Consider the following 26424-nt stretch of genomic DNA (forward strand, 5'->3'; position numbering starts at 1 on the left):
TTAGGGTTATTACAAAATGGATAGTTTTTTTTTTCCATTAAAATTGATTTACACTCAGAAACAACTGAGTAGTTTTCTTTTCCACTTATTCAATCTATAACTTCTATGAGTCCAGGACTGCTTTAGGCATTTGGAGTACAACGGTGAATGGCACAGACTTAAATCTTCACCATTATGAAGTTTATAGCAGAATAGTGGAGTGCTTAACAGCATAGATGATAGAATCATTTAGACTTAGGATTACATTCTTAGCTTCACCACTTACTAAGCCTCATCTGTAAAATGGAGATAGAAGTACCTACTTCATAGGATTATTGTAAGAATAAAATGAAATAACCTATAGAAAGTATGGTTCTGCAAGAAGAACTTAAAACTGTTGTGAAGTTCACAAGACTTTTTTTTAGATATGTTGATTAAAATGACAATTCTACTGTCATGATAATACATATTTCTTTTACTAATGGTTAGTGTTTTGAATATTTTTTCATTTTTAGTTTCTTCAAAAATGCATAGTACCAATTTTGAATAGTCATTTTTCTTAAATAGTTTCCTGAATGACTGTTAATCTCTAAATGGAAAGCTACTGCACATAAAAAGTTAATGTGATTTGGTTCTACTTACATTATGTAGATTCATTCAGTGTGACTATCATATGTATAAAAGTTAACCCCATTATGTCTTACTAAATTAAGGTTACATGTGCTATCTTAGTATTTTGTTTGGAGTCTCTCAGATGTTTAGAATAAATATGTTGGCTTCAAATGCCATTATATTAAAATAATTTAAATTGCTATATAAGAATTAAAAATAGAATTTATTGATTCACATGTTGGTTGCTAAAATGTCTAGCAAATAGTTTCCATTATGATCTTAAGCTCTGACTCCATTTCTTTCCCTAGAGGCCCCAAAATAAGTTAATTAGGAAATGGAACATACTTGTTAACATATTTGAAAACTACCTTGTCAAAATGGCCCCTGGAATATCATTACTAAATAAGAATTGAGACTTAAAACATTTAAAGAATTGATTCACAAGTCTTAACAAAAGTGCTTAGAAATTTAGATCTTCCTTTGGTACCCTGTGCTGCTCTTAGTTCTCTTTATTTTTTAATTATGTGGAAACCCTATATTTAACACACACGCGTGTGGACGAACATGCACACGCACAAATGTGTATTCCCTGCCCCCCCAATTCCCCCAGTACACACAAATGAAATTCTCACCCACCCGACCTCTGTATAGTAGCTTATCTGCAGTGTTCATGCTGCAACTGCTGCATTGAGTGGAAGTGGTGTTCTGCCGTTTTCATATTAGCTTTGTTATCGTGCAGTATTTTCAGCTGCTCATACTCATTACCATACAGCTGGTATGTAGAGAAGAGAAGGAAGCAAGCAGAAGTTGTACTGTCTACAAGAATAAGACGCTCTTTTGCAGATGGGGTGTTGGCAGATGGGGCATGTGTTTGAACAGGTTTTACTAATAACAGGATGCATTAAAAATCATTCTGAGAAAGTCCTAAGGTCAGTGCCATGAATTCAAAGCTTGAGAGGTTGTTCAGCGTTTTGTAGACCTTTTCAGAATATTAATTAACTCTAATACAAAAAAGTAATAAATGGCCAACCACAGCCTCTTCTAAAAATATTTTTTATCAGTTTTTCCTTTTCCACTTTAGGATATTTTCTCTTTAATGTAATTTAAAAAGCATTGAAACTGCTTGCTAGTGTCTGTCATCATCTTGCACTGTATTTTGTACTCTTCAATATATTTACTTAAAATTCCCATACTTTGATTATATACAAAAGTATATACACTTTGAGCAATGTAATAGGTTTCAGATTTAATATATAAGTGTTAAAATATTTCTTAGAAGATGAAAACAAAAGAGGATTTAGAAATGCCTCTTTTTGTATTGTCGACTCCATTGAAGTTTAAGATGAATTATGTTCTATCTCCATTCAAAGTTAGAAGTGAATGGTATGCCCCAGAATGAATCACTTGTTAAAATTATTACTTACATGCTTTTCATATTCACAAAACCAAATGAAGTAGTAATGAGATAATTATTAGTAGCTTAAAAAAGTATTTCAGTGGGATCTTACTCCTTTTGACCCTTTTCATTAACTGTAGTGTTTCTTGGTAGATCCTGTTTCAGTGGGAGATTGGCTATTTTTATTTTGCTTTAGCTGCTTTTTATCACAATCACATGTAAAATAGGTAGTATCCAATTTAATTTTAATGGAAATGGCACTTAGCCTGTTATTTTGTTCATAGAGAGTAAAATATGTACTGCCAAAGATTTTTTTTTCCAACCAAATATTGTGCCTTTGGTAACTCTCAAAAGCTTTCATGCTTCAGATTTCTTCTTTTTTTTTTTTTTTTAAGATTTTATTTATTTATTTGACAGAGATCACAAGTGGGCAGAGAGGCAGGCAGAGACAGAGGAAGCAGGCCCCCTGCTGAGCAGAGAGCCCGATGCGGGGCTCGATCCCAGGACTCCGGGATCATGACCTGAGCCGAAGGCAGAGGCTTTAATCCACTGAGACACCCAGGCGCCCCTCATGCTTCAGATTTCTTATCAGTAAAATGGAGATACAAAAATGCTATCTGTTGAGTTAATACCAATGAATAAATAAGATACTTTAACTGAGATTTGTGGGAAATGATGTACATATTTAATGTTAAAAGCGTGTATGGCCCTTTGAATAGTAAAAGTTTGTATTCTGTTGGGCATTTTTAAAGGTACAGGAAGTCCTAAGCCAGGTTGACTTTTAATAACAAAGATAATTGCATTTTTGTTGTATATCAAACTGTATTTTCTTCCAGTTTGGTTTATGCTTTAATTGGTAATTGGTAAATATCTAGAAAATTTTATTACTTTTCCCTGAAGGGGAAATATATGTATATAGCTATATAAAATATTACAAATAATATTATATATAACATAGCACTAAATAATAAATTTATAAAATGTGTTCACCTATATCACCTTTCCTTATACTGAAAATTATGAGTTTTTCAAATCACACTGAAAATTAGTAATTTCCAGTTATTATTTTTGTAATTCTGTCATTATTGATTAAGGTGTGTGTTACATTGTTCATTATCTCACGTAAATATTATTTATTGATACCCTGACAAGTGTAAGGACTACATAAGGTAAAAGGTAAAAGGTAAAGCTGAGGTAAAAGAACCAAAATAAAAGTGGTCACTGCTTTCATGGAGCTTAGGGTTTAATGGGGAAGATGGACAAATAATTAATGTTGTGTCTACACTGTGACAAGGCATTGGTTCAAGTACTGTGATTAACAGCTTTAGAACGGGGAGAAGGTAGCTCTGAGAAGGAAATTGGAGAAAGCCTATACATAGATGATTCCCATGTTTTTATCTCCAGTCTAGACCTTTGTTCTGAGTTCCCAGAGCTACCTGGAGCATGATTTCCTCACCTGGATATGACCAAACCAAATATGATCAAACGTGGACTTCGTGATCCTCCCTACCCCAGAAAACAAAAACAAGCAAACTTGTCTAGTGTCACTCTTGTCTAGTATCCTCATCCTGTTGCATAAGAAACTTGGGTCTCATCCTTGATAACTCCTCCTCCTTTATTCTTCACAACTAATCAATCTGTCACCAAATGCTATTCATTTTATGTCCTAAATATCTCTTAAATGTTCACTTCTATTCATCTGTTGCACTTAGCTAGTCTAAGCAACTATTCTCTCTTTCCTGGTCTCATGGAATAACTTCCTCACATAATTTCTGCCACATCCACTCTCACTTCCATTCTGGTTTTAATATTACATTTAGAATGATTTTTCAAGAGGCATATCTGATTATCTCCTTCCCCTGACCAACATCCAGCATAAGCTTTTCATTACTCCTGTGGTAAAGACCAAAATCCTTTATGAGGTCTTGCATAATCTAGCCCTTGTCTACTCTTCTAGCCTCATTTTGTACTTGCCATAGAACCTCTATTCTACAGCCATAGGGGTGCCCTTCCCCCACCACAACACACTTCAGTCATTCCTTCAGAGAGGTCTTCTCTGAACCCCCGGACTAGGTAAAAACCTTAACATAATGCATTTTCTTAACACTGCAGCATTTACCATAATTTTATCTCTACTTTGCTTTATTTCATTATCTTCCTCTCCTACCACACTATAAAAGCTCCTATCACAGCCATGAAGCTGAGACTGTCCTTAACTTGTGTATGATAGGCATCCAAATAAATACAACTGAATGAGTGTTTGCAGGAAATTAAAATAACCATTTAAACCTACATTTGTTGTAATTATGTATCCCAGGTAGAATACACATAATTAGTTGAAACAGTAATGGATAGAATCACAGAGATATGCATGTATCGGGACTGATGTTTATACCTAGGAAGTGATAACCACACATGGATCAAATTCACATTTTTTAAAGATGGATTGGTCCTTACAAAAAGATCTGTGTAATGAAATTAAGAAACAGGACCAAAGTATAACCATATATTGAAGCATAAGTTGTATATATACCCCGAAAAATACCCCCCACACTATTACTTAGTTAACAAGTCACGTATTTTTAGGCTGTCTACTAAATTAAAAAAGTCAGAACCAAGTGGAAGTCATAATTCCCTGTTAAGTGTTTTGGGGTTGTAATAACCAATGAGAACATTTAAAATGTTTCTTTAGTATTGGGATACATAACTTTTGCCAGTTTTCTATAGTGTTCAGATAAATTGGGTAAGGGAGAAAGCCTCCCTTTCAAAAGGAGGCTCCAATGAGATACTTTGCTGTATTCTGTTCTCAACTCTTTTTCATTATTTCATGTTTCAGAGATAGAAAGAAAAAGGCATGAGGGAGTGAGGGTAAAAATAGTTCTTGTGGGGGGGGTTAGAAAAGGAAGCAAAATGCATGTATTACTGTAAGCACCTTTCATCGGATAGATTTTCATTCACTCTGCCTACCAATGGCTACCTACCCTCAATATAATGTCAAAGATAATGGGAGCAAGCCTTCGCCAAGGAGGCACTGGCAGTAGCGTATTAATTCTTTGTCAAGCTGCTCTTGATAAATTCCCAGCAGTAAAGTGTATCAGAGTACACAATTAGCTATCTAGTTTGTCTCTTCTTTCTCTGTGTCTGCTATGACTCTAACATAGATTTCATGCACACAGCATACATCTGCATACTGAAATTGCTTGGGAAACATCCTAGAGATTTATTAACTACCAATACTTATTGCTGTGTAGGTAGAAAACCCTATTATCATTTTCGGTAAACTGGAGACCAAGATTTGCCTGTCTTCAAATCCCAGCCACCCTATAATAGTTGTATGCCCTTGGGCAAGTCACTTAAGCCCTTGGCTCCTGTTTCCTCATCTGAAAGACTGTACCTACTTCATGCGGTCATTAGACAGCTTCAGTGAGTTTTATGTAAGCATCTAGAAGAGTGCCTGTCAGTTCTCTTCTCTGTATACTTCATTTTCTTAAGAGAACTTTATTTTTTTTAAACAGTTGCTTATTTAAGCTGGAATAGTTTATGATATTTTTAATGGTGGGCAGTAAAGGAGCACTCAAATTAAGTGTAGTGTTGTTTATTTTCCCTTTTTTCTTTAGGTTTAAAATATTACCTTGTGTTTCTTGGAAATATCTCTTCCTCTCTCTAGCTCTATGCATTGTCATATAAATTGAGCAATTTTCTTTACCAATTACATTGATTTGTCCTTTTTTAAAAATCGAATTGACTGTCCTTCCACCCAAATTAGTAGTTTTTCCAGGATAGAGATGACATCTTGCTCAGTTTTGCTACTTTTTGCTTAGTGCCTGGCTTTCAACAACCCTTGGTTAGATATTTCTTGAATGTAGCAGATGTAGATCTATCAAAATAAAATGTTTGAATCACTGTTTAGTTTTCTTTCTTCCATCTTGTTTCATTGTTTAGAAAATAGGAAACCATTATATGGGGCAGGATTCATTTGGATGAAACTAATAATATTACAGTGGAATTTGGGTTTAGAGGCTCACCATAAGTTTTTCTCACAGTAATTTCCTTTTTCTACACTACCTATGTGGAAAAACAAGTGTAATACATTTCACAAAGTTAAAGTCTTTGAAATAAATGAATTGGTGGGGAGTAAATTACATCTTGGTCTAACAAAATCTGTTTTTTTGCAAAAGCGAGTTGAATAAAAATATCTTTAAAATACCATTTAATTTTAATCTCTTTACATTGTGATCATGATGATTACCATGTCTTCATTTAACATCTCTTGAAAAATATGTTCTTAGTATACTATTTTGTCTCTTGATAGAATAACTTTAAAGGAAAGGCTGAAAATGAAGAGGGTGTGTGTGTGTGTGTGTGTGTGTGTGTGTGTGTGTGTGTGTCTTTATCCCAAGAGCTAACAAAATATTATAACTTTAAGAATATTCCATAGTTCAACATCTTTTTGCTAACTTTGACTTTATGTGCTTTAGTACAGTTAAGCTATTCCTCATAGGATTTTTTTTTCATGTTGTAAGAGTGTGAACATGTATTGACTCAATTAAAAAGAATTGAAGATTCAGTTTTTCAGGAGTGTTCTCAAATCACCATGTAACGGTTCTCAGTGGACCAGCTGTATGCACAGAGAAGTTTTTAAATTGTAGTGCACATTTGTTTGGTAGTCATTGTGCCATCATTATATACCAGGAGTTCACACAGCTGGAAGAAAGCTCACGATATCCATCCTGCAGAAAGAACTTTTTAGAATCATCTATCAAGTGTGGCAGACTTTCAAAGTTAATTTTTAAACATTTGGAGGCCTTGAGTGTTTACAGATAAATGCATTCTTAAATATGAAATAACTTTTTAATAAAGAAAATAACTTATAAATAAAATATTTCTATTATAGTGGTTTTGCCAAAATGTCAAAGTGTTCCTGACCATTGATCTTACAGTTCACTGTGAATAAAAAACTACTATAGATTGTATACCTTTTCAGATGAATAGTTATTTTGAAAATATTTCCATGACAGGCAAAATTATGTCAAACCACACTTATGACCCATCTATTTCAAGCAGCCTTTTTTTTGTACTCTGCTTTTATATACTGAATCTTTATAGTCTGTTGGAAGTACCTAAAAAGGTAGGGGATCATGTAGGCATTATGCTAGTCAGATAATTCTTGATTCTTTCAAAGCAAAGAATGCAGTTTGTTAAATTATATATACAGTAATTGCTTTAAAATGTAAATTGATGTTTCTAAAATGAATCTTTAGAATCCTCCTTTTTAAATGTAGTGGGGCATGATTACTAGGTTCTTCCCTCCTTACTTGACAGCTATATCAAACACAGATACTTAAAGAGTAGGCAAGCTACTCTAAAGTAAGTAAAGAATTGATTAAAGCTCACCATAATGCACACTTTCCAGAGCAAGAACCTGGGGTGATTTATGTTTCTTAGTGGCCTACCACCAATATGGAATTAATAAGTGTTTTTGAATAAGTGAAATAATTCCTAGTCCACAGACTTTGATTCATAGCTAGAGTTTTAAAAAGATTGGTTAAAGTTATCCCCTCTCACTTTAAATTCTTCTGAATATTTTGTAAGATGACTGAGATGAGAAGAGAGGCTATATTTTAAAAGTATAATAAGTTTGAATCTGGACTTCATGTATCTGCTAGTCAAATTTTATAATTGGACATAATTATCAGAATTGGGAAGCAAACCAATAAAAGATTACTGAATTGAGAAAAACATGTATTTTAGATTAAGCAGATCATGGATGACTACATGCTAATAAGGGTGTACCTAAGTAGGGTCATACATGAGGCTGTACTAAGCTTTTGGAAGGCTTTTTCCAACTTTGAGATTCTGTGATTATTTTCTGGAATTTTTTATGATCACAGAGAAGTAAAAAGTATACCTTGGGTAAAATCCTTTTGTCTCTAATAACTAAAGGTAACCATGTCTTTCACCATTGTAGACATTTGCTAAAAGAAGGCTGGCAGATCCATCTACAGAGATCTGAGCCCAGCATCTCTGTCTTTCTCAAAAAGAGTAAATTATCAAATGTAAAGATAAAATCAGAACATAGAAAAAGTAGAAGAGCAAGGAAATAGAGATATGATATAGTAGATACTCCTCCATTCTTACAGAATTGAGTTACCTGCTATAAAGATTTAGGATAGTGCTTGGCACATGGTACGGACTAAGTCTTACCTGCTATTCCAATTCTCTTTCCTAAGTTTAGGAACCTTTTGGGATAGGCGCTCAGTTGGAGAGTAAGTATGAGGAAATGGAAGAGTAATTGCTGGATGAAAGAGTTGAAAGAGTTCAAATACAGCTATATATTGTCTCTGTATTTCTAATTTCAGCAAGTGAGAATTATTTTGTGAGCAATCTTTAATTTTATATGCATTTTTGAAAGTATAAAAAATAATATAGGCAAAAATACATAGAGAAGTTCTTTTGTGTTTACTCTCATTCTAGAAATCCTCTAATGAGGTCACATTGCACTTAGAGTTAAATCCGAACTCTTGACCATGACTTGCAAGATCCTACATGATCTGGCCCTTGGTTATCTGTCTGACATCATCTTGTGCCCGTCACACCATCCTAGCCAGACTGGCCTTATTCTTGCTGATCCTAGGCGCTACTCTTTCATTTTGACTTAACAGTTGTTTCCTGGGTGATGCCATTCAAAATTAGCCACACTTCTCTACTACCCTTAGTACCTACATCTTTCATAGCACCCTGTTTATCTCTTAAAACTAAGCATTATATGAAATTATCTTACTCATGTACTGTCTACTTATTATGTGTCTTCCCCCTCTCCTAGAATGTAAACTATGTGAGAGTAGAAAGCTCATCTGCATTGTTTGCCATCTTATACCTAGAGCCTAGAACAGTTATTAGCAGAGTAGGTGCTCAAAGGTTATGCAAGTAAATTTGTTTATTGGCAGGTAAGAAAAAAGAGGAAAAACCTCTTCTTATTAAGGCACTTAGATGACCACTGTGAATATATTTATGTATTTACATAGGCTTTTCTCTAGGCATACATACACATACACTTAATATTTGCATATTTATTCTACAAAGTACCATACTTTATATCACGTGTTTGAACCTTACGTACCTTCTACTTTACAGTAGTCCTTTCCCTAGTTCTGGACATGATGAACAGTTTCTATGACTTGAAAATTTTTTACAATGAAGAATTTTCCTTAAAAGGAGGCTTTGAGTTTGGGGCTAGAGGGGCAGGCCATGAAGAGAAAGGGCTGGATGTAGAACAAGATGTTTAATTTTCCAAGCAAGTCATGCATTTTTTTTTTTCTTAACATCAGAGGTCCTTTTCCAACATACTGGTGAAAGTCAATGAATTATGTACCCTACTGCCCTGAATTATATTTTTTATTGTTTTTTCATCAAGTTTGGGAGAGATTATAAGGTTTGAATGAATATTTATTTAAAAAATCTCTTCTTTCTGCACCAGTCCCCCCTTGAGTACAAGCTGCTTGTATGTATGATCTTGTATAAGTGCCTATTGAAACAGAAGGACCCCCTATTAGTCAGTGTTTATAACTAAATAAAAAGTCAACAGTCTTTACACCCACACAGTAAAGTTCTTCTTGTACAGAAAGACACATATTATCCCTAAAATGGGAGAATGAGTCATGGCAGAAAGTACTTTTGAAGAAACCATTACTAGTAAGTTAAAGAATATTTTAACTATAATGTTTAATGTTTGTATATGGAGATATATTGCTAAATAGGTTATGCCCTGATGAACCTTGTAAGACTGACTACTAGAAGACTTACAGATGATGTTAATTTTTCAAGCTAATGACAGTGGTAGTTCCACATATATCTTTGGCCCACAAGGGATGATTTCCTTTTTTCTCCTCAACATCTACCAAACTTCTGTCTTTCAAGCTTAGAAACAAAAGCATTTTATATGAAATATTTTCAGACTGTTGGAATGATTTTTTATTTTCTGACCTCCTAAACTCCCCAATTTGGCACTTGATAGATACTGTTTTCTATTAGTTTCTTGTCTTACAAGCTGGATTATAAGTATCTTGGGGAGAGAAAGGTTATTACTGTAATGTTTTTATTTGTCCTCAGTAGCATTTTACAGATATTGGGATATAGGTGGTTATTTCTTAATTATTTTTAACTTAAATCTTTCGGGTTCTGTCACCTTTTCCTCAATCGCTACCATGTCTTTGCTTCAGATTTCCCACATTTAGCAGAAGCATAGTCATATGGACCCAGATAATTATTCCATGAACTGAATAATCAAGATTTAGTTATAGTTTGCATATGTAATTGCTGTTTGCAAAATGTAATTTTTCCCCCTTCTTTAGCAATGTCTGATTTTTTTTTAGCTTAACTTGAGCTGTCACATATCTAATAGAAATGAGTTAAAAGTAGTGAACTTGGGACCAGAGTCTAAGGTTCTAATATAGCTACATAACCTTAAGCAAGACACTTAATTCTCTACCTCACTTTTCTCTCCTGTTAATAACAGTTATTATTTTATAGGATATCTGTTATACTCTGGGCATCTCCTAGGTCCTCACAATGACTGTGGGTTAGGTTGGTAAGGTAGATGGTAATTACCATTACAAAAACCAGAACTCATAAAGGTCAAATAACCCCTACCGGGGTTGCATTCTAATAATGGCAAATCTGGTATTTAAATTCAGGTTTCTCCAATTCCAATGCTCATGTTCATAAATAAATAATAATAATAAATAAAAATCAACTTACATTATTGTGTCAAACTCTACATGTTTGTGTGTGTATATATATAGATATAGATATATACATATGCATATGTTTATCTGATAACTAATTGGTCTAATTAGAAGGGATGAAAAAACTCAATGTTTTTGAATTAATGTTACAGTTTATTTGTATCAAATCTTTATGAGCTACATTTTTGTAAATAGTTATAAATACCTTAAGCTTCAAGAAAAAGAAAAATTTATGAAAGTACTACTCCTACAATTATAATTATCTTAAAAATTCTTCAAACCAGTCTGAGCTGTGTTGTGATTTGCATTTTGATTTACTGAGGTTAGGATTTTGTATATTATTATTATAAGCACTACCCCCCTACCAAAACAAGTTTATTTTAAAGTTATATATAGTTTGTGATTTTTTTTCTAATGCAGTAATATCTCAGTCTTTGTTTACCTGGATGGTAATTTCAAACTAAATCTGGCTCACCTTGTTTTATTTTACATATTCTCAAGAAACTAATTGAGAACTAATTTCAGTTTGAGTTCTAAAAGTCAGATGTGTATAGATGACCCGATTCTGTGTCATAAATTCAATGGAGGAAAAAAAGTTTTCTTAATTATATACTGTCCTGTGCCTGACAAATCCTAGATGCTAAATAAATGCTTAATTAATGAGTAAGAGTGGGAAATAGCTCCTTGATCGATACTGCCACCTGCTTGCCTAGGGAAACTGTAGATGCTGGGCATACATGCTATTTTTTTAATTCATAATACCTGTGATAGGATAGGCTGTTAACTTTTCAATTTCAGTTGTGAACCTTTTAATAAGAACTCATATCCCAGGGGTGCCTGGGTGGCTCAGTCAGTTAAGCCTCTGCCTTCAGCTCAGGTCATGATCCCAGAATCCTAGGACCAAGTCCCATGCAGGGCTCCCTGCTCACTAGGGAGTCTGCTTCTCCCTCTTACTCTCCCTCTGTGCTTTCTCTCTCTCTCAAATAAATAAATAAAATCTTAAAAAAAAAAAAAAAAAAAAAAAAAAAGAACTCACATCCCAGAAAGTTAATGACAGTGGGTTAGTGAGATTTCAAAAAGTTTTTCCAAACTTAGCATGCTTGACATTCCTTTCTTTGATGTTGAAGTTTTGAGCTGTCTCTAATCTATATTCTATGCTAGGGCAAGACAGCTAATTATGGTAGGTAGTTTTTCTAGTGTAATATCAGAGTAAAGAATGTTGTCGTGATAATAATAAAATCACTGACATAAGACTATAAACACATTCTTTTATTATAAAATGAAAGTAAGTCTTTAAATATTAGCAATATAGGGGCACCTGGGTGGCTCAGTCAGTTAAGCATCCATCTCTTGATCTCAGCTCAGGTCTTGATTTCAGGGTTGTGAGTTCAAGCCCCACCTTGGGCTCTGTGCTGGGTGTGGAGCCTACTTAAAAGAAAATGTTAGCAAGATAGTGAAAAGAACCAATAATATTATACTATCAATTCTAATACAATAGATAGACTTTTTAGTACTAACTATAACATATTTATGCTTTAGAAAAATGATGCCATGGTTGCTACTTTTTTTTTTTTTTTGTCAGAGAGAAGGAGAGAGAGAGCACACAAGCAGGCAGAGAAGCAGAGAGAGAAGCAGGCTCCCTGCCGAGCAAGGAGCCCAATGCGGGAGTCGATCCCAGGACCCTGGGATCATGACCTGAGCCGAAGGCAGTGGCTTAACCCACTGAGCCACCCAGGCGTCCCATGGTTGCTACTTTTGCTTATATGGTTGCTACTGTTTGCTAATATGACCAGTTATTCAAAAACATTATTTAGTATGTATCATTTTTCTACTGTGGCTTAGAATAAGATGGGAACCTTCAAGAAGTAGATGGTAGTGGAAGAAGATGTATTAAAACAATAACAATGAGGTATGATAAGCATAATAATAAAATAATTATTTAAAATGGAAATAATGAATTCAGAGTCAAGTGGGAAAATTATTACTGCTTCCCCTGTTGACACCATGTATAAAGATATATCTCTGAAGATACATGATTCAGTGAAGACTGCTTTACTGTTTATATTTTTCTCACTATTCACATGTAGATTAGTTTTGGTTTATGCCCATAACTACAACTTGCCCTTCTAAAAACTTAGTCATCCCAACTAATTTTTCAGAAGGAGCCATTTCTTTTATGCTAGTTCACAGGTTAATCATTCTACTGCCTTATTTCCCAGAGTCCTAGACTCTGGGGCAGTACATCTTCATATCTTTCTTTGTTTCTTAAGTAACTGCTCTCATTCATGTATCTAGTTCAATGGAGTTGTGATAGAGGTGAGCATTGGGTCTGAATTAGCAGTCACTCCCCTTACTAATAGATTCCAGTAAGGCTTATAGGATGGGAAATTCGTTGCTTAGCTGAAATTACATGAAAATGTACTTTATTATATTGAAAATATACCTAATACATTGAGATAGTGATTCTAAAAATTTGAGTGACAAACACAGGTATTGTCTAGCTGTAATATAGTTGACTATCTAATCTTTTTTTCATTGAACTTACTAGTTAACATTCTAGCATAGAGCTTAAAGTACTTTTTTTCCTGAAACTTATTGACATAGCTTATGGACTGATGTCAATTTTGAAATGTTCCTGTGTACCCCAAGGATAAAAAAGAGATAGCTATAGCTAACATACAGAAAGGCCTTTTCATTCGTACTACTAAAAAACTTAAATCTTTGAATAAAGTTTTAAACATCTGTATTTTAGCCAAGACTCTCAGAAATAGGAATGGAGAATGGTTTCATTTGCTTTGTTCAAGTATAGATTATGATGAAATTAATAGATCACAACTTTGGTTAATAGTACTTCAGAGAATATTAAAAATTATTTTTATTCAATTTTTTTGAAATCTGGTTAGAGGTTTGGTTGACTAGTTTTGCTTGCCAAATTCTTTCTTCACAGTTCAAATTAACATTGTAAACAAAATAGTAGGGAGAGTTGTTGAAATATTTGGGAAAATAAAGTCTTCATGAGTACTTATAAACATACACATTCTCACTTAAAGGACAAACTAATAAAGATTATTATCAAATGGGATCCACAGAAGATGGGGATGTCAGGTGGTAGAAAGTCTTTTCAGTATATAATTTTTGATTATCATTTCCAGTTTTGAATCAAGTAAATATTTTGCCTATTCAAAAATAAAACATGAATATATATACTTACATAAAAATACACATTTGTGAGCATCAGGTTTTCCCATAACTTCATCCCATAAAAGGAACTTTGTAACCATAAGAACATTCCTTTGAATATACAAAATTAAGTTATTTTCTTCTTTAAATACCCTAGATTTTGAGAGTGACCATGGTTTATTAAAGTTGGTCTTTGTCCTCAATTGAGAGGACTTAATTTGGAAAAGTTACTTCATTTAGAGAGAGGACATGATTTCAATTGAAGTCAAGATATACATTGTCCTCTAATAAGCTAGTTACCACTGAAAAATTTTAGAGAAAATTTCAGGTGTTCATTTTATAATTAGTTTCTTGATATAGCCCAGAATTGAGGCAGGTGGTGAATGGGAAATTACTTTTTTTTTTTTTACTTTTTTTTAAAAAACTTTGCATTATTATTATTTTTTAAATATTTGAGTGCTCTGAATCTTCTAACAAAAGGGTTTATGGGTATATTCCTAACAGTTGGATTTTTTTTTCCTAAAAAGAACTTTCCTTTGAAATAAGCTTATTGTTTATTTAGAAAACTAACTTTTTGTTGGGTACATGTACATAATTGTTTCTGAGGGTAAGAATTTAAGAGTCAGATTTTTTTAAAAAGATTATACAGAGAATGTTATTTCCAGAAGACCCAAGATATATATCTTCATAAAATTTTAGATTATCTTATTTCATTTATGTTTTAAAGTAAAAGACATTACACTGACTTAATGTCTTAGTTATAAAGGTAAACATATTTATTTTTAAAATTACGGTAACTACTTTATATAGCATTTAAAATCATTTACCTAATGAAAGTCATTCGTTAACCATAGCAGAGAGTAGTAAAATGTAGTAAGTCCAAATAGTATTTCTTTTTTTCTGAGCAAACTTTTTAAGTACTTAAATAACTATAGGCACACAGTTTACTTGTAATAAAGAATGTTAATGGGGAGGGTAGGAGTTAATTAACTAGACCCTTAATAATGGGTCTTTCTAGTCCAAGGAATCTTATAATTGCCTCTGAAGCTAGTTGTGTAGCAAGTTGCGAGATAAAATATCTAGATTTGTGAAGTAGTTGTTCTGAGAAAAAGGTTGCCTTCGGGCAAACTTTGGTATTTTTTATTATTATGTAAAATGCTTTTTTAAAGATAGCAATATACCTTCCTCTCAAAATAATTTTGGAGGTAGAAGTCCAGTGCTTCTTGTTTACTCAAGATTTAATTCACAAATAAGGTTAAAACTCTCCAATGAGCCCAGTTTTTGCTTCTTTGGAGAAATGGAACCTTTTGGCCAAACTTTATACACTTAATACCAACCTGATAGTCTTAAAAATAAATTGTCATGATTACTAAGAATTGATGAAGTGTGTGGTAATTTTCTTGATATGTTTTTAAATGAGTGAAATGGAAAAACATAGGGAATATTTTCATTAAATGTTAATATAAGAAATATGCAAGTTGAAATATAACTTATTACATAATTTCTGCAAATGTTATGTGCTCCAAACTGGTCTACTTTATTGTAAATCCCCCCAAAGACTATTTAATTTCTCCCTCTGGGATTGCTCATTTTCTATCATCTAAACTACTTGAAAAATGTGATCAGTCTGTGCCAGGACTGCAATAGGATAACAGTTAGTGGAAATAGCCTGCTTTGCTTCTGTTGGGAAGACTGTATGGAAAATATATTCCATTTTCAGAATGTTTCTGAAAGCACTTATTTGTGGAAAGGAGGCTTGCCATTTAAAACTCTGCCGAAATGCAGGTTTTCCAAAATACAAAATAATCTCCAGAAAGTTCGCAAGGGGAAGGGGGTTGTTGTGTGGGGGCGGTCTCATTCGCTGCCCACATCCTCCCTCTGTTCAGTGCGTTGTGTGCTTACGGGTTCCCTGGAGCGGATCACCATATAATTGATGTGCAGTCTGCATTGCTGAATCCTGGACTGCACCATTCTGTGTTCAAGGGAAGATGTAATCTGATCCCTCTGCTGCTGAGGGAGGAATCTGTTCAGTCAAGGCTTTGACAGGGCATAGTCTCCTCCAATAATCTTCTCGGTTCTCTCTCATTATTCCCTCGAGTTCTTCTCAGTCAAGCTGCATGTATGTATGTGTGTCCCGAGAAGCTGTTTGATACTGAGCTGCATTTGCCTTTACTGTGGAGTTTTGTTGCCGGTTCTGCTCCCTAATCTTCCCTTTCTGACGTGCCTGAGCATGTCCACATTAGAATCTGTGACATACCTACCTGAAAAAGGTTTATATTGTCAGAGACTGCCAAGCAGCCGGACACACGGGGGCACAGAATCACTGAAGGGGAAAAATACAGAAAATATGGGTTTCTACGGCACACTAAAAATGATTTTTTACAAAGTAAGTAATCTGTTTTCTTTCTGTGTTGTGTGATTGTGTGTGTGTGTGCCTGCCTGAGAAGGAAAATCTGTATCATCAGAGATGGCTGCAGTATCCTCTAATTTTGGTGGGTGGCTGGATGGCTGGTATTCTGTTTTATAACGTGAATGTAAGCAAATAATGCAAAGACAACGTAAGCTGTAAACAGCTTTAAATTTAAAGTAAAATGAATATTTTAATCTGGAAATTTTTCACTAAAAATATATTTAGACTTTGGAAATGTGGCTCCGTTAAATGCTGACCTGGAAATACTCTACCCTTAGTTGGCTTTTAGTGAATCTTCTGCCTTTAATTTTTCTATACCTTATATACATATATATTTCTTTTCTTTTTTCTTTAACTGACTCTTTTAAAGTCTAGAATCACTAGAATATTTAGGACTTAGATTTTAAAAGGTCGTATTTACTTTCCATGCCCCTTAAAAAATTGCAGAATTAATTTTTGGTTCTAAAGTCAGGATGTTCAGTAAACAATATAATATTTAAGAGACTTCTGTAGTCCTACAGAAAGTGCTTTATTTAGTAAAATATTCTGAAGATAAAAAATCCTTTCTAAATGGTTCCCTCAATATGTCTTTTGGGCATTTTTATTCATTGAAGGGTTTCTAAGATGGAAATAAAGTTTGCTTTTGGTGGCAAATAGCATTTGCACCAATGTGTATTTACAAGATACCCAGGGAAGTTCTAAAAGCCAGTATTACAACTTAATTAGAATGAATATCAAAGTTTCTCATGTTAATTTTGAAAATAAGAATCTGTGGAAGTTATGGAAAAAACTAGATTTTTAAGGTGATCTGTACTGACTGACCTTCCTGATAGATACATTTGCGTGTATGTCTACGTGTCTATAATTTATATACATGGAAGCACGTGGCTATCTATATATTAAAGCTTATATATTTATTTTTCTTTTTTACTAAAACTGTTTGGAGAAAGAAAATAATGGTTTTTGAGAGGAATCACTTTAAAACGATGTAATGAGTACAGAAACTTCCAAAGGGTTGAAATAAGACCAATTCCGTTTCTTTCCAGGAGGTATTTCTTGAACTAAGGTAAAAATTGTGGATGAGCTTGTTGTACCCTTACTCTAGCCCCTGATATCATAAGATGGTCCCTGTATTTTGGAAGACTTTTTCATGATGATAAAAACATAGTCTTTATTATCCAGAGTGTGGTTCAAAAATTTTTTGAGTCTCGTTGGTTCTTTTTAGTATTTATAATGTAGCATGCTGTGTTATGATGTTTCCCTGTGAGGCAGTAGGTAAGAAAAAAAGTCTGCTGCAAAGCAAGGGTTTTCACCTTATTAAAAAATGAGGATAGCTGTCTATCACGCATTGGGTCTCCCCCCCTTCCCCATAATTTTCAGTGGTACAGTAATTAATTAGAAGACACAAATCTTGAGGGGGCTGTTGAAGTAGAAAAAGTTGAATCTTAACCGATCTTATTTTCTAGTTTTATAACAGATCTATAGGTAGATGACCTCAGTTAACGGATGGTGAAATATAAAAAATAAATATTTCAATTTTGATGTTGACAAAATGCAATTCTGAATATATTTACAGTATTACACATACATAGCATAATACTTAAAAACTGTATATGTTGGATATACCTTACGAAGATATTTAACTCATTCTTTTAAAATCTTCTTGTTGCTTTTCAAGTTAGAATATTTTGTCCTGAGTGAGCATCTGTCAGTGAAGTTATATTCTCTGTAAATATCAATTATAGGCTTTTTTTCCACCTTTATTATACCAACTCCAGACTTCTCTCCTGTTATAGATTTACTTTTTTACTCCCCTCATTACCCATATTCATTGCTTTTGCCTTATATAATTACTTTTCAAGATCATTTTATTTACATCGTTGTCTTTACACTTTTGTAATAACCTGTGTGTTTTAAATTCAATTACTGTTACTTCCATTCAGGTTTTGAAATTTTGAATTTTGTTGTCCCCTTTATCTTGAAAATATGTTTTTAAAGGAAAATGATGATCACTAAGAGAGACATGGTAAATATGGTTCTGTAATATGTGTATTAACATGACATTTTCCCCCATGTTGTTTCTTAAACTGGAAAATGTGAAAGGCATATCACTCTCAAGGACTATGTATGATGAATATCAATTTTTAGATCAGCATATGCTATTCTTCTGGATATAATATTGGAGAGGGGGAAATTCACCTTCCTAATCTTTAAAGAGTAAAACAAAGTAGAACTAGTAGAAGAAACCATGAAGCATTTATTTTCTACATACATTAACTATGCCTAAATAATGAAAATTTAGGCATGTGAAAATTTAAGAATTTTTTTCACTATTGCCAGTGCTAATGTTAAGATTTGATAGTTGGGACAGGTGATTTTTTTTCTTAAATCTATCTCATTTGCTTTACCTTATAGATGAAAAGAAAATTAGACCATGGTTCTGAGGTCCGCTCTTTTTCTTTGGGAAAGAAACCATGCAAAGTCTCAGAATATACAAGGTAATATTAAGTACAATAATTGATTCTCTCATGATTTTTGTTTCTTTAAAGAGGTGGTGATTCCAAAAACATTTCTTCCAGTTTATTCTCAAAGAATTATAATGTCACTACTACTGTTGACTCTAACACATTTTGAGATCACTAAAAATCGAGAAATACATAATTTTAAGTAAGAAGAATGACCATCACTATAGCCTGTGTTTTCTTACTAATACTTTGAAATAAGACACAAGCGGAATTTCTGTTATGAACAAAATTTTTAAATGACAGATTTTAAGGAATTTTGAAAAGTAAATTCTAAAATGTGAATATGAGTAAATATATCTTGTTACTATAGCAACAGCTATTCTAGGATAGATATTTATATATGCAAAGTTGAAGATACATTTATTAGCAGAGAAATAAACCTCACAGTTACTAAATAAATCTTACTGTTTTAGAAATCCCCTTTTATTTGCTTGGTAGATCTTATGTTTTTAACACATATATTTCCACACCAGTGAAATAGTTTCCATAACAACTACATACAATTGTAGTCTTGTTTTGTGCACCTTCCATCATTTTTGGATTTTGCATCAATATAAAACTTTTCCCTCTCTCATGCTAATTAGGCTAACTTAAGCACAATATCTATTACCCAGCCAATTAAAAATGGCTTTGGATGTCATTCAGAATGTGGTATTTTAAAATTTAAATGACAAAAGTATCTTCAGAGCTTTTTTTGCTTTTCTTTGGATAATTGTCACTTCAAATTACTTAATAAAAGTTAGCTCTAGAAGCAATAAGAACTTCGTGATGGTGACATTTTTTTTCCCTAAATATTTTGGTTTAAAGTTACGCTTATTATATAAGATGCAATAAAATTAACACTGCTCAGACTTAAGTTTCTGTGATTGGGCATTGTTAGAGATTGCATTTCTTTTTTTCCCCAGAGTTTATATTTTTATTTCATTCAGTTGTAGACAAATTTTTTTCAAATGCTCTTCTGTGAAATTTAGAAATCATAATAATTAGTTTTATATGCAAAAAATGCAGAGATGATACAAAGAGAAAAATAAAACTATCTCCTGTTTATTCAAGAAATGCTTTCTGTGTGATTTCCCCGTGTCGATTTGTCCCGTCCCCCTCTCTCTTACTTGCCCTTTGCCTTTTGACAGTTTCACTGTGTTTGGGCACCTCCACCAGAGGGTGTGGAGTGATAAGAGAGACAAGTGAAACTCTTCACTTCATTTTTGCTTTTTTCTTCTAGTCTTGATAAGTATTTCTTAGATGAGAAAGTTGAGTTTAATGTTAAAAATGTACTATTTTTAATGTGTAGATTCCAGTCAGCCGTATCATTTTGGCCTTTTATTAATATGGCTGATACCAGGACAAAGGTATTAAAATTTTCAGTTGTTTTTAAGGTCACTTGTAAATAAATACTGAATTTTTACTAGAGAACACATTTTAATAAAATTTTGCCTTTAGTTGCTTATTTTTTATATTGAGAAAGCACCTGAAAAGGTACAAGTTCTGTTTTCAGCCTTTTAACACTTTTAACATTATCTTATCAAAGCAAACCAAACAGCATATTGGTTTCCATGTCTTTTTGGAGACTTTGTCAGTATATGTTTGGTGTTTTTTAATTTTTTTTGACAGATTTTCTAATAATAAGAATGAAACTGATTTTCCATCTTCTTTATTAGAAAATTTAAGTTATGATCACATTGTGTTTCATTTTGGAGAAGAAAATGAGCTTACCTTTGAAATTTGATAGACAGGAAGGAAGATAGATTTAATTGTTGTATTTTAGAGATTATCATAGGTGTATAATGTTAAAAGATTTAAATGTGGTAGATCTGTAGATTTTTCTGTAAAATCTGGTTACTAAGATAGATTTTTTAAACAAAATAATGAGATATGTTGGATAGTAAAGAATTGGGGAGTTGTTTCATTAGTAACTTATCAGGGCCAAATACTGAGCTATTAGGATATAATTTGTATGTTCTTTGGATTTAAAACACTTTATTATCATAGCTCAATAAATTGAAGATTATTTTACAAATGTAATTATGAATCTTTGTACACTTTTTTTTCAAAGTGTTTCTAAAATAGAGATACTCAGTATTTACCTGAAGATTAAATGATTTAATTATTATTGAAATTAGAAGGTAAAGCTTAAGATATTAATAACTTAGTTATAACTATACTTGTTCTGCTATTAGTCATTTTTAGGAAAGTTGGACAGTTTTAGAGATAAATCATCTAGTCTTAACTCTTTCATTTTACTAGTGACAGAATTCAATTTCAGGGTTTTTTTTCCTTTAATGTCTCAGAGTTTAAATTATTGGATTAAAGTATTTAGATCATCTCATTTTATTTATTTTTACATATAACATAGTAAGTTTTCAATATTTAACTGTTTTGAGTAAATCTATGTCTAATCAAGGCTTGTTCTTGTCAAATGTCATCTAGGCTAAGCTTTATGAACAACAGTGGGAAGTTGGAGAAAAATAAATATTATAAATAATTCAGAACATATCTAGTGAAATGTCCAAAATATTTGAGCATACTGCTTCTACGTATGAATTTTTAAAAACATTAGTAAGCTTTATAGGTCTTTTTATTAGGGAAACTTAAACTTTTCTTTAATTAAGTCACTAAGGAGTGGTCATAAGAGAGATGGGAACTGTATCTTCTAAGGATATATTTTAACATTACTTATATGTATCAATAAGTTGCAGTTTTGCCATAGAGATTCTGTCATTTGGTTGCAATTAACATTGCTGGGATAATAACAGGTGGCTATGTAGGAGGCAGGAAACCTACTCTAAGAATAGCAGACTAGATTTTGTGTATCCTTGCTCTCTGGGAATAAGCAAATAAAAGTAATAATTTTATTGATGTTCGAAATATGCCAGATCATATTCTTATTAAATTAAAGTCCATTATTGTTAATAAATGCCTATCTTTGTTTCCTCTCTTGTGGGTTTTTTTTTTCTTTCTTTCTTTCTTTTTTTTTTTTTGTAGTACCACTGGGCTTGTACCATGTTCAGCAACACCAACAACATTTGGAGACCTGAGAGCAGCCAATGGCCAAGGGCAACAACGACGCCGAATTACATCTGTCCAACCACCTACAGGCCTCCAGGAATGGCTGAAAATGTTTCAGGTGACATGTCTAAACACAGTACTTGAAATGCTTCACTTAATTGCTGCAAAAAATAATGGATTTATTCCTCAGCCATGAGAAGGAACTGTTACATGCTACACCATGGATGAACCTTGAAAGCATTATGTTAAGTGAAAGAAGCCAGACACGAAAGGCCACATATTGCATTATTATATTTACATGAAATATCCAGAACAGGCAAATCCATAAAGACAGAACATAGATTAGTAATTGCAATGAGATTGGTGAGGGGATATTGGGACTAACTGCTTATAAGTACAGGATCTCTTTTGGGGGTGATGGAACTATTCTGGAGTCATTAGTGATGATGGTTGCCCAGCAAGATAGGTGTGCTGGAAATCATTTAAGTGTACCTTTTAAATGGTGAGTTTTATGTTATGTGAAGTGTTTGTCAATAAAAAAATGCTATTGAAAATAAGGGAGGTCATTTTAATTTTTAAGTGTATCAATTGAGAGAATCCAGTGCTTGTTTTGTATTAGTGTGCATTTGCATTTTTTATTGCTTTTTAGATAATAAGACCTTTCTTCCTTTTCTCCTTTATGTTTGGGTTTCTGGGGTTGCTGAATGTACTTGTTTTCTAAAATTTATTGCTTGGGGGTTGCCCAGGTGGCTCAGTTCGTTAAGCAGGCAATCCTTGGTTTCCGCTTAGGTCATGATCTCAGGGCCTGGGATTGAGCACCTTGTCAGTCTCCATGCTCAGCAGGGAGTCTGCTTGAGGATTCTGTCTCCTTCTCCCTTTGCCCCTCCCGTCACTCATGTGTGCACGGACACACTTTCTCAGATAAATAAATGTTTTTAAAAATAAATAAAATGTAGTGTTTGGAAATTAGACATTTAGGAGTAATGTAGGAACTCTGCTAATTAGTAGTCACAGGTGGTGACTTACCCATCACTGTTACCCTAGTAGTCTCCAAGAGTTGATACAGCTTCTTTTCATCTGTGCCGTGCTTGTACGTGGCTTATTGTGTTAAAATTCTGATTACTGTATTTTACTGGCATGTAGTCTTTGAAAGTTTACCGGGAAGATTGGTTACAACCAAACCTCTGTTAGGAATTTTATAACTCATGATAGTGATAGTAAATTAATTTGTTTCTTCTTCCAATGAGATAATGCATATAAATCAAGTATTTAGCAAAATTGTTGACCTAGATTAAGCATTTGCTTAATTATTCTTTGTAAATACTAAATAATATAAATTATGTAAAGTGAAGCTATCTCTGATATTAGATGGCACTAATGTAAAAATGAGTATATTTCCTTACCTCCAGCTGCTTAATTGGTGGTATTTTATGAATGTATAAGGGAATAAAAATGCATAAGGGAAAAAGAAGATACTTTATTTGATATTTCAGATTTTTAAGGTGTCCATTGTGTAAATCCTTATATATTAAATTCCTGGGCAAAATCTAAATAAATGTCCTAATCTTTTTCTTCTATAGCTAGAAAACTCACTTGAATCAATGTTGCTTTTAAATGGGTTTTTAAAATTGTTTTCTGCCCTTCAGGTGATTTCAGAGAAACTAGGGTAACCTTTTTTTTTCAGTTGGTAACTGAAAGGTTAGAGCAGTGGTTCTCAACAGGGGGCAGATTTTTCCCTCTGTTGAAACATTTCTGGTTGTTACAACTGATGGGGTGGAGGGCAGGACACTGCTGGCATCTAGTGGGTAGGGGCAATGTAAAGGACAGCCTCTTGTAGCAAACTGTTCTCTGGACCAAAATGTCACCAGTGTGAGACTGAGAATCTGTGGGTTAGAGGAATGAAAGTTTGTGTATTATTCTTATTGTGATGTTATGAACAACTAAAATTACAAAAAATTTTTTTTCTGTTTTCATAGTCACAAAATGACTAAATTTACCTCTCCCCAAGGATTATTCCCTCTCCTCCTCCCAGTTCCATTGCCTTAGGTTCCTGATTTTTTAAAACTTTTAATTAATTTTTCCTATGCATGCACTCAATTAAAATTTTTTTTTTACCATATCCTTTTGATAAGAAATTTATCCATCAGTAAGAGGTCAAAATAGGACTCAGACATTCACACTTTTAAAGAATTACTTTAAAGATTTTTATCATCTTTGATTAAGCCAAGGAGATGGAAATGTAGATGTGTGTTGTCATGCTTGCACATATATACAGTGAGAGCAGCACAGCACTTGAGAGTAATGCAGAAGCTGATTTCATAGCATTTTTTAAAGACTTTATTTATTTATTTAGAGCATGTGCAGGAGAGGGGCAGAGGGAGAGTCAAAGTCAGGCCCCTTGCTGAGCAGGGAACCTAGACTCATACTTAGGGCTTGATCCCAGGACCCTTTGTGCTTTATTTTGCAGTGAGGGGTATTTTAGGAAGGTCTTTGTATAATGCTTGCCTATTTAGCTAGCTCATGCTTTTTCTTTCTTTCTTTTCTTTTCTTTTTTTTTAAGATTTTATTTATTTATTTATTTATTTGAGAGCAAGAGAGCACAAGAAGCGGCAATGGCAGAGGGAGAAGAAGAAACAGGCTTCCCATCAAGCAGGGAGTCTGATGAAGGGCTTGACCCCAGGACCTTGGATCATGACCTGAGCTGAAGGCAGATGCTTAACGAACTGAGCCATCCAGGCATCCCTAACTCATACTTTTCTTGATGAAATGTCCACATGTTCCCACATACTCTGTGTCTCAAGTCTGAGAGACCATAGGTTTTTTAGAAACATTCTATCTTCAGAAATGTTTTTGTTTTAAAAAAATCATTTCTTAGAATTAGTAAGACTCATTAAACTAAAGAATATTAGGTTAGCTTTTGTTCTGTTTAAAAAAAAAAAAAGCCCATTTGATTGCTTTTCATATGACAAGTAGATGTAGTGAAGACAACTTGTTCTTAGCTAATAGGAATAATAGGTAGAATTATCCCTGCAGGTGTAGTACTATATGTATTTTTTCAGGTAAATATTCTGCAGCATATAGCTGCATAACAACAAAAGGCCAACTAGACAGGTATATCAGGACCTTAATCCTTTGAGTACTATATCCATCTCTGACCCAGGGCCTCATTGTTGGGCATTGCCCTTTATTTTCAGGGCTGGCACCAAAGGAACTAGAGATGAATCACTTGCCTCAGAGCTTACAGTGCTTTCATGCCTAACATGTAGAGAGATATAATTTCATAGTAAAGTCAGGGAGTCATGAGTTGACCTATGTGCTATGTTGAGGGATAATTAAACTGGCATGATTTCTACAGAGGTGCTGTGGGGGTATTTAATGAGGACTTTTCCGTTGCATAACAAGCAAAATGAGAGCGCTTGTCCCCTTACTGTTCTGCTATTGCTCCTAAGGCAGTGATACAGCATTGTTTCGGTCCAGCTCCATCTATTCTGACAAAGTACTCTGTACTCAATTTATAAATTGAATGAGAACAAATGATACACCATTTTGGATAATGGGAAATTGAAACAAAATACCACTGCAATATAGAAGTGGAAATTCAAAACAAAACAAAAAAAAACAGAAATCTTGTACTGTGGAAATATTTAGTAGCCATGGATCCTGCTTTTTTTGGCAGCCAGATTGATGTTTCAGGTTGCTAATTTCGGGGCAGAGGATTGGCCATTTGTTTGCTTGTGCATTTGGGTGTTAATATATGGGTTTGTTACTTGAAAATTTTAGAGTAAGTAAAGGCACCAGTAACATTAGCATTATCTTACGTTGAAATTATATTTAGAGGTATCCTGTTATAATGAGAAACACATATAACTTAGAAGAAAAAGATCTTAGTAAAAATTTTAGCTTTGCCTCCTAATACTAGGGAATTTTGGTGGTATTATATAATCACTCTTGCCTTATTTTAATCCTCTGTAAAACAGGTATAACACTAAAAAGTTGTCAAACAGGAGACAACATATAAATGTGCTTAAAGCTTCATTTGGAAGTATAGCAGAGATTCAATAAATATTAGTTTCCTCTCTTGGTCAAGAAATAAACTTTGCAAGCCTTAGTTTTTCTGAGGTCTAAAAAAGGGGCTTTTAAAAACAGCTTCATACAAATGTTACTAGCTTAACATTATTAACATTATTTTAATCAAAACAAATTTGCATTGCATTAAAACTGTGAAAGTACTTTGAAAATACTTGCACCCAAAATATTTTTTAAATGATAAAGTAGAAAATACTTGTGTGTTTTGAAATTAAAAGTGAAATAAAAATACTCTCTTGAAAGATTTAATATAGTTCCATGTTAATGCTTAGAAATTGTACATGTTCTCTAGCTTATTTTATTTTGGTCTTTTTTATTTGCTAGTCAACAAAATATTAAAACAGGATAATGCCAAAAGAAAATGAATTTAGTATTACTTTGCAATTGTATTTGAGACAGTATGAGCAAGAAACCTTGTATGAGGAAGAGTTTTAAAAAGTCTTAAGAAGTGAGTTCTTGACTATGTGAAATTCAGGCACAGTACTG

General features: G+C 33.3%; 1 protein-coding gene across 5 annotated transcripts in view; it reads left to right on the top strand.

Annotated features, from left to right (window-relative positions):
• Positions 1-26424, top strand: part of LOC111155719 (F-box and WD repeat domain containing 7) — a 230656-nt gene that overhangs the window by 182420 nt on the left and 21812 nt on the right. For 4 of the 5 annotated variants that reach the window (XM_022516066.1, XM_022516057.1, XM_022516076.1 and 1 more), the window contains 2 exons: positions 18737-18819; positions 21829-21970. In XM_022516066.1, coding sequence (XP_022371774.1) covers positions 18737-18819; positions 21829-21970 — 225 coding nt within the window. Of the gene's footprint in view, positions 1-15865; positions 16298-18736; positions 18820-21828; positions 21971-26424 lie in introns of those variants that run through there. The other variant, XM_022516087.1, reaches the window with a different exon arrangement.

The sequence above is a fragment of the Enhydra lutris genome, unplaced genomic scaffold (genome assembly GCF_002288905.1).
Source record: "Enhydra lutris kenyoni isolate GAN:26980312 unplaced genomic scaffold, ASM228890v2 scaffoldscaffold3, whole genome shotgun sequence".
In the NCBI taxonomy this organism is placed as follows: Eukaryota; Metazoa; Chordata; class Mammalia; order Carnivora; family Mustelidae; genus Enhydra; species Enhydra lutris.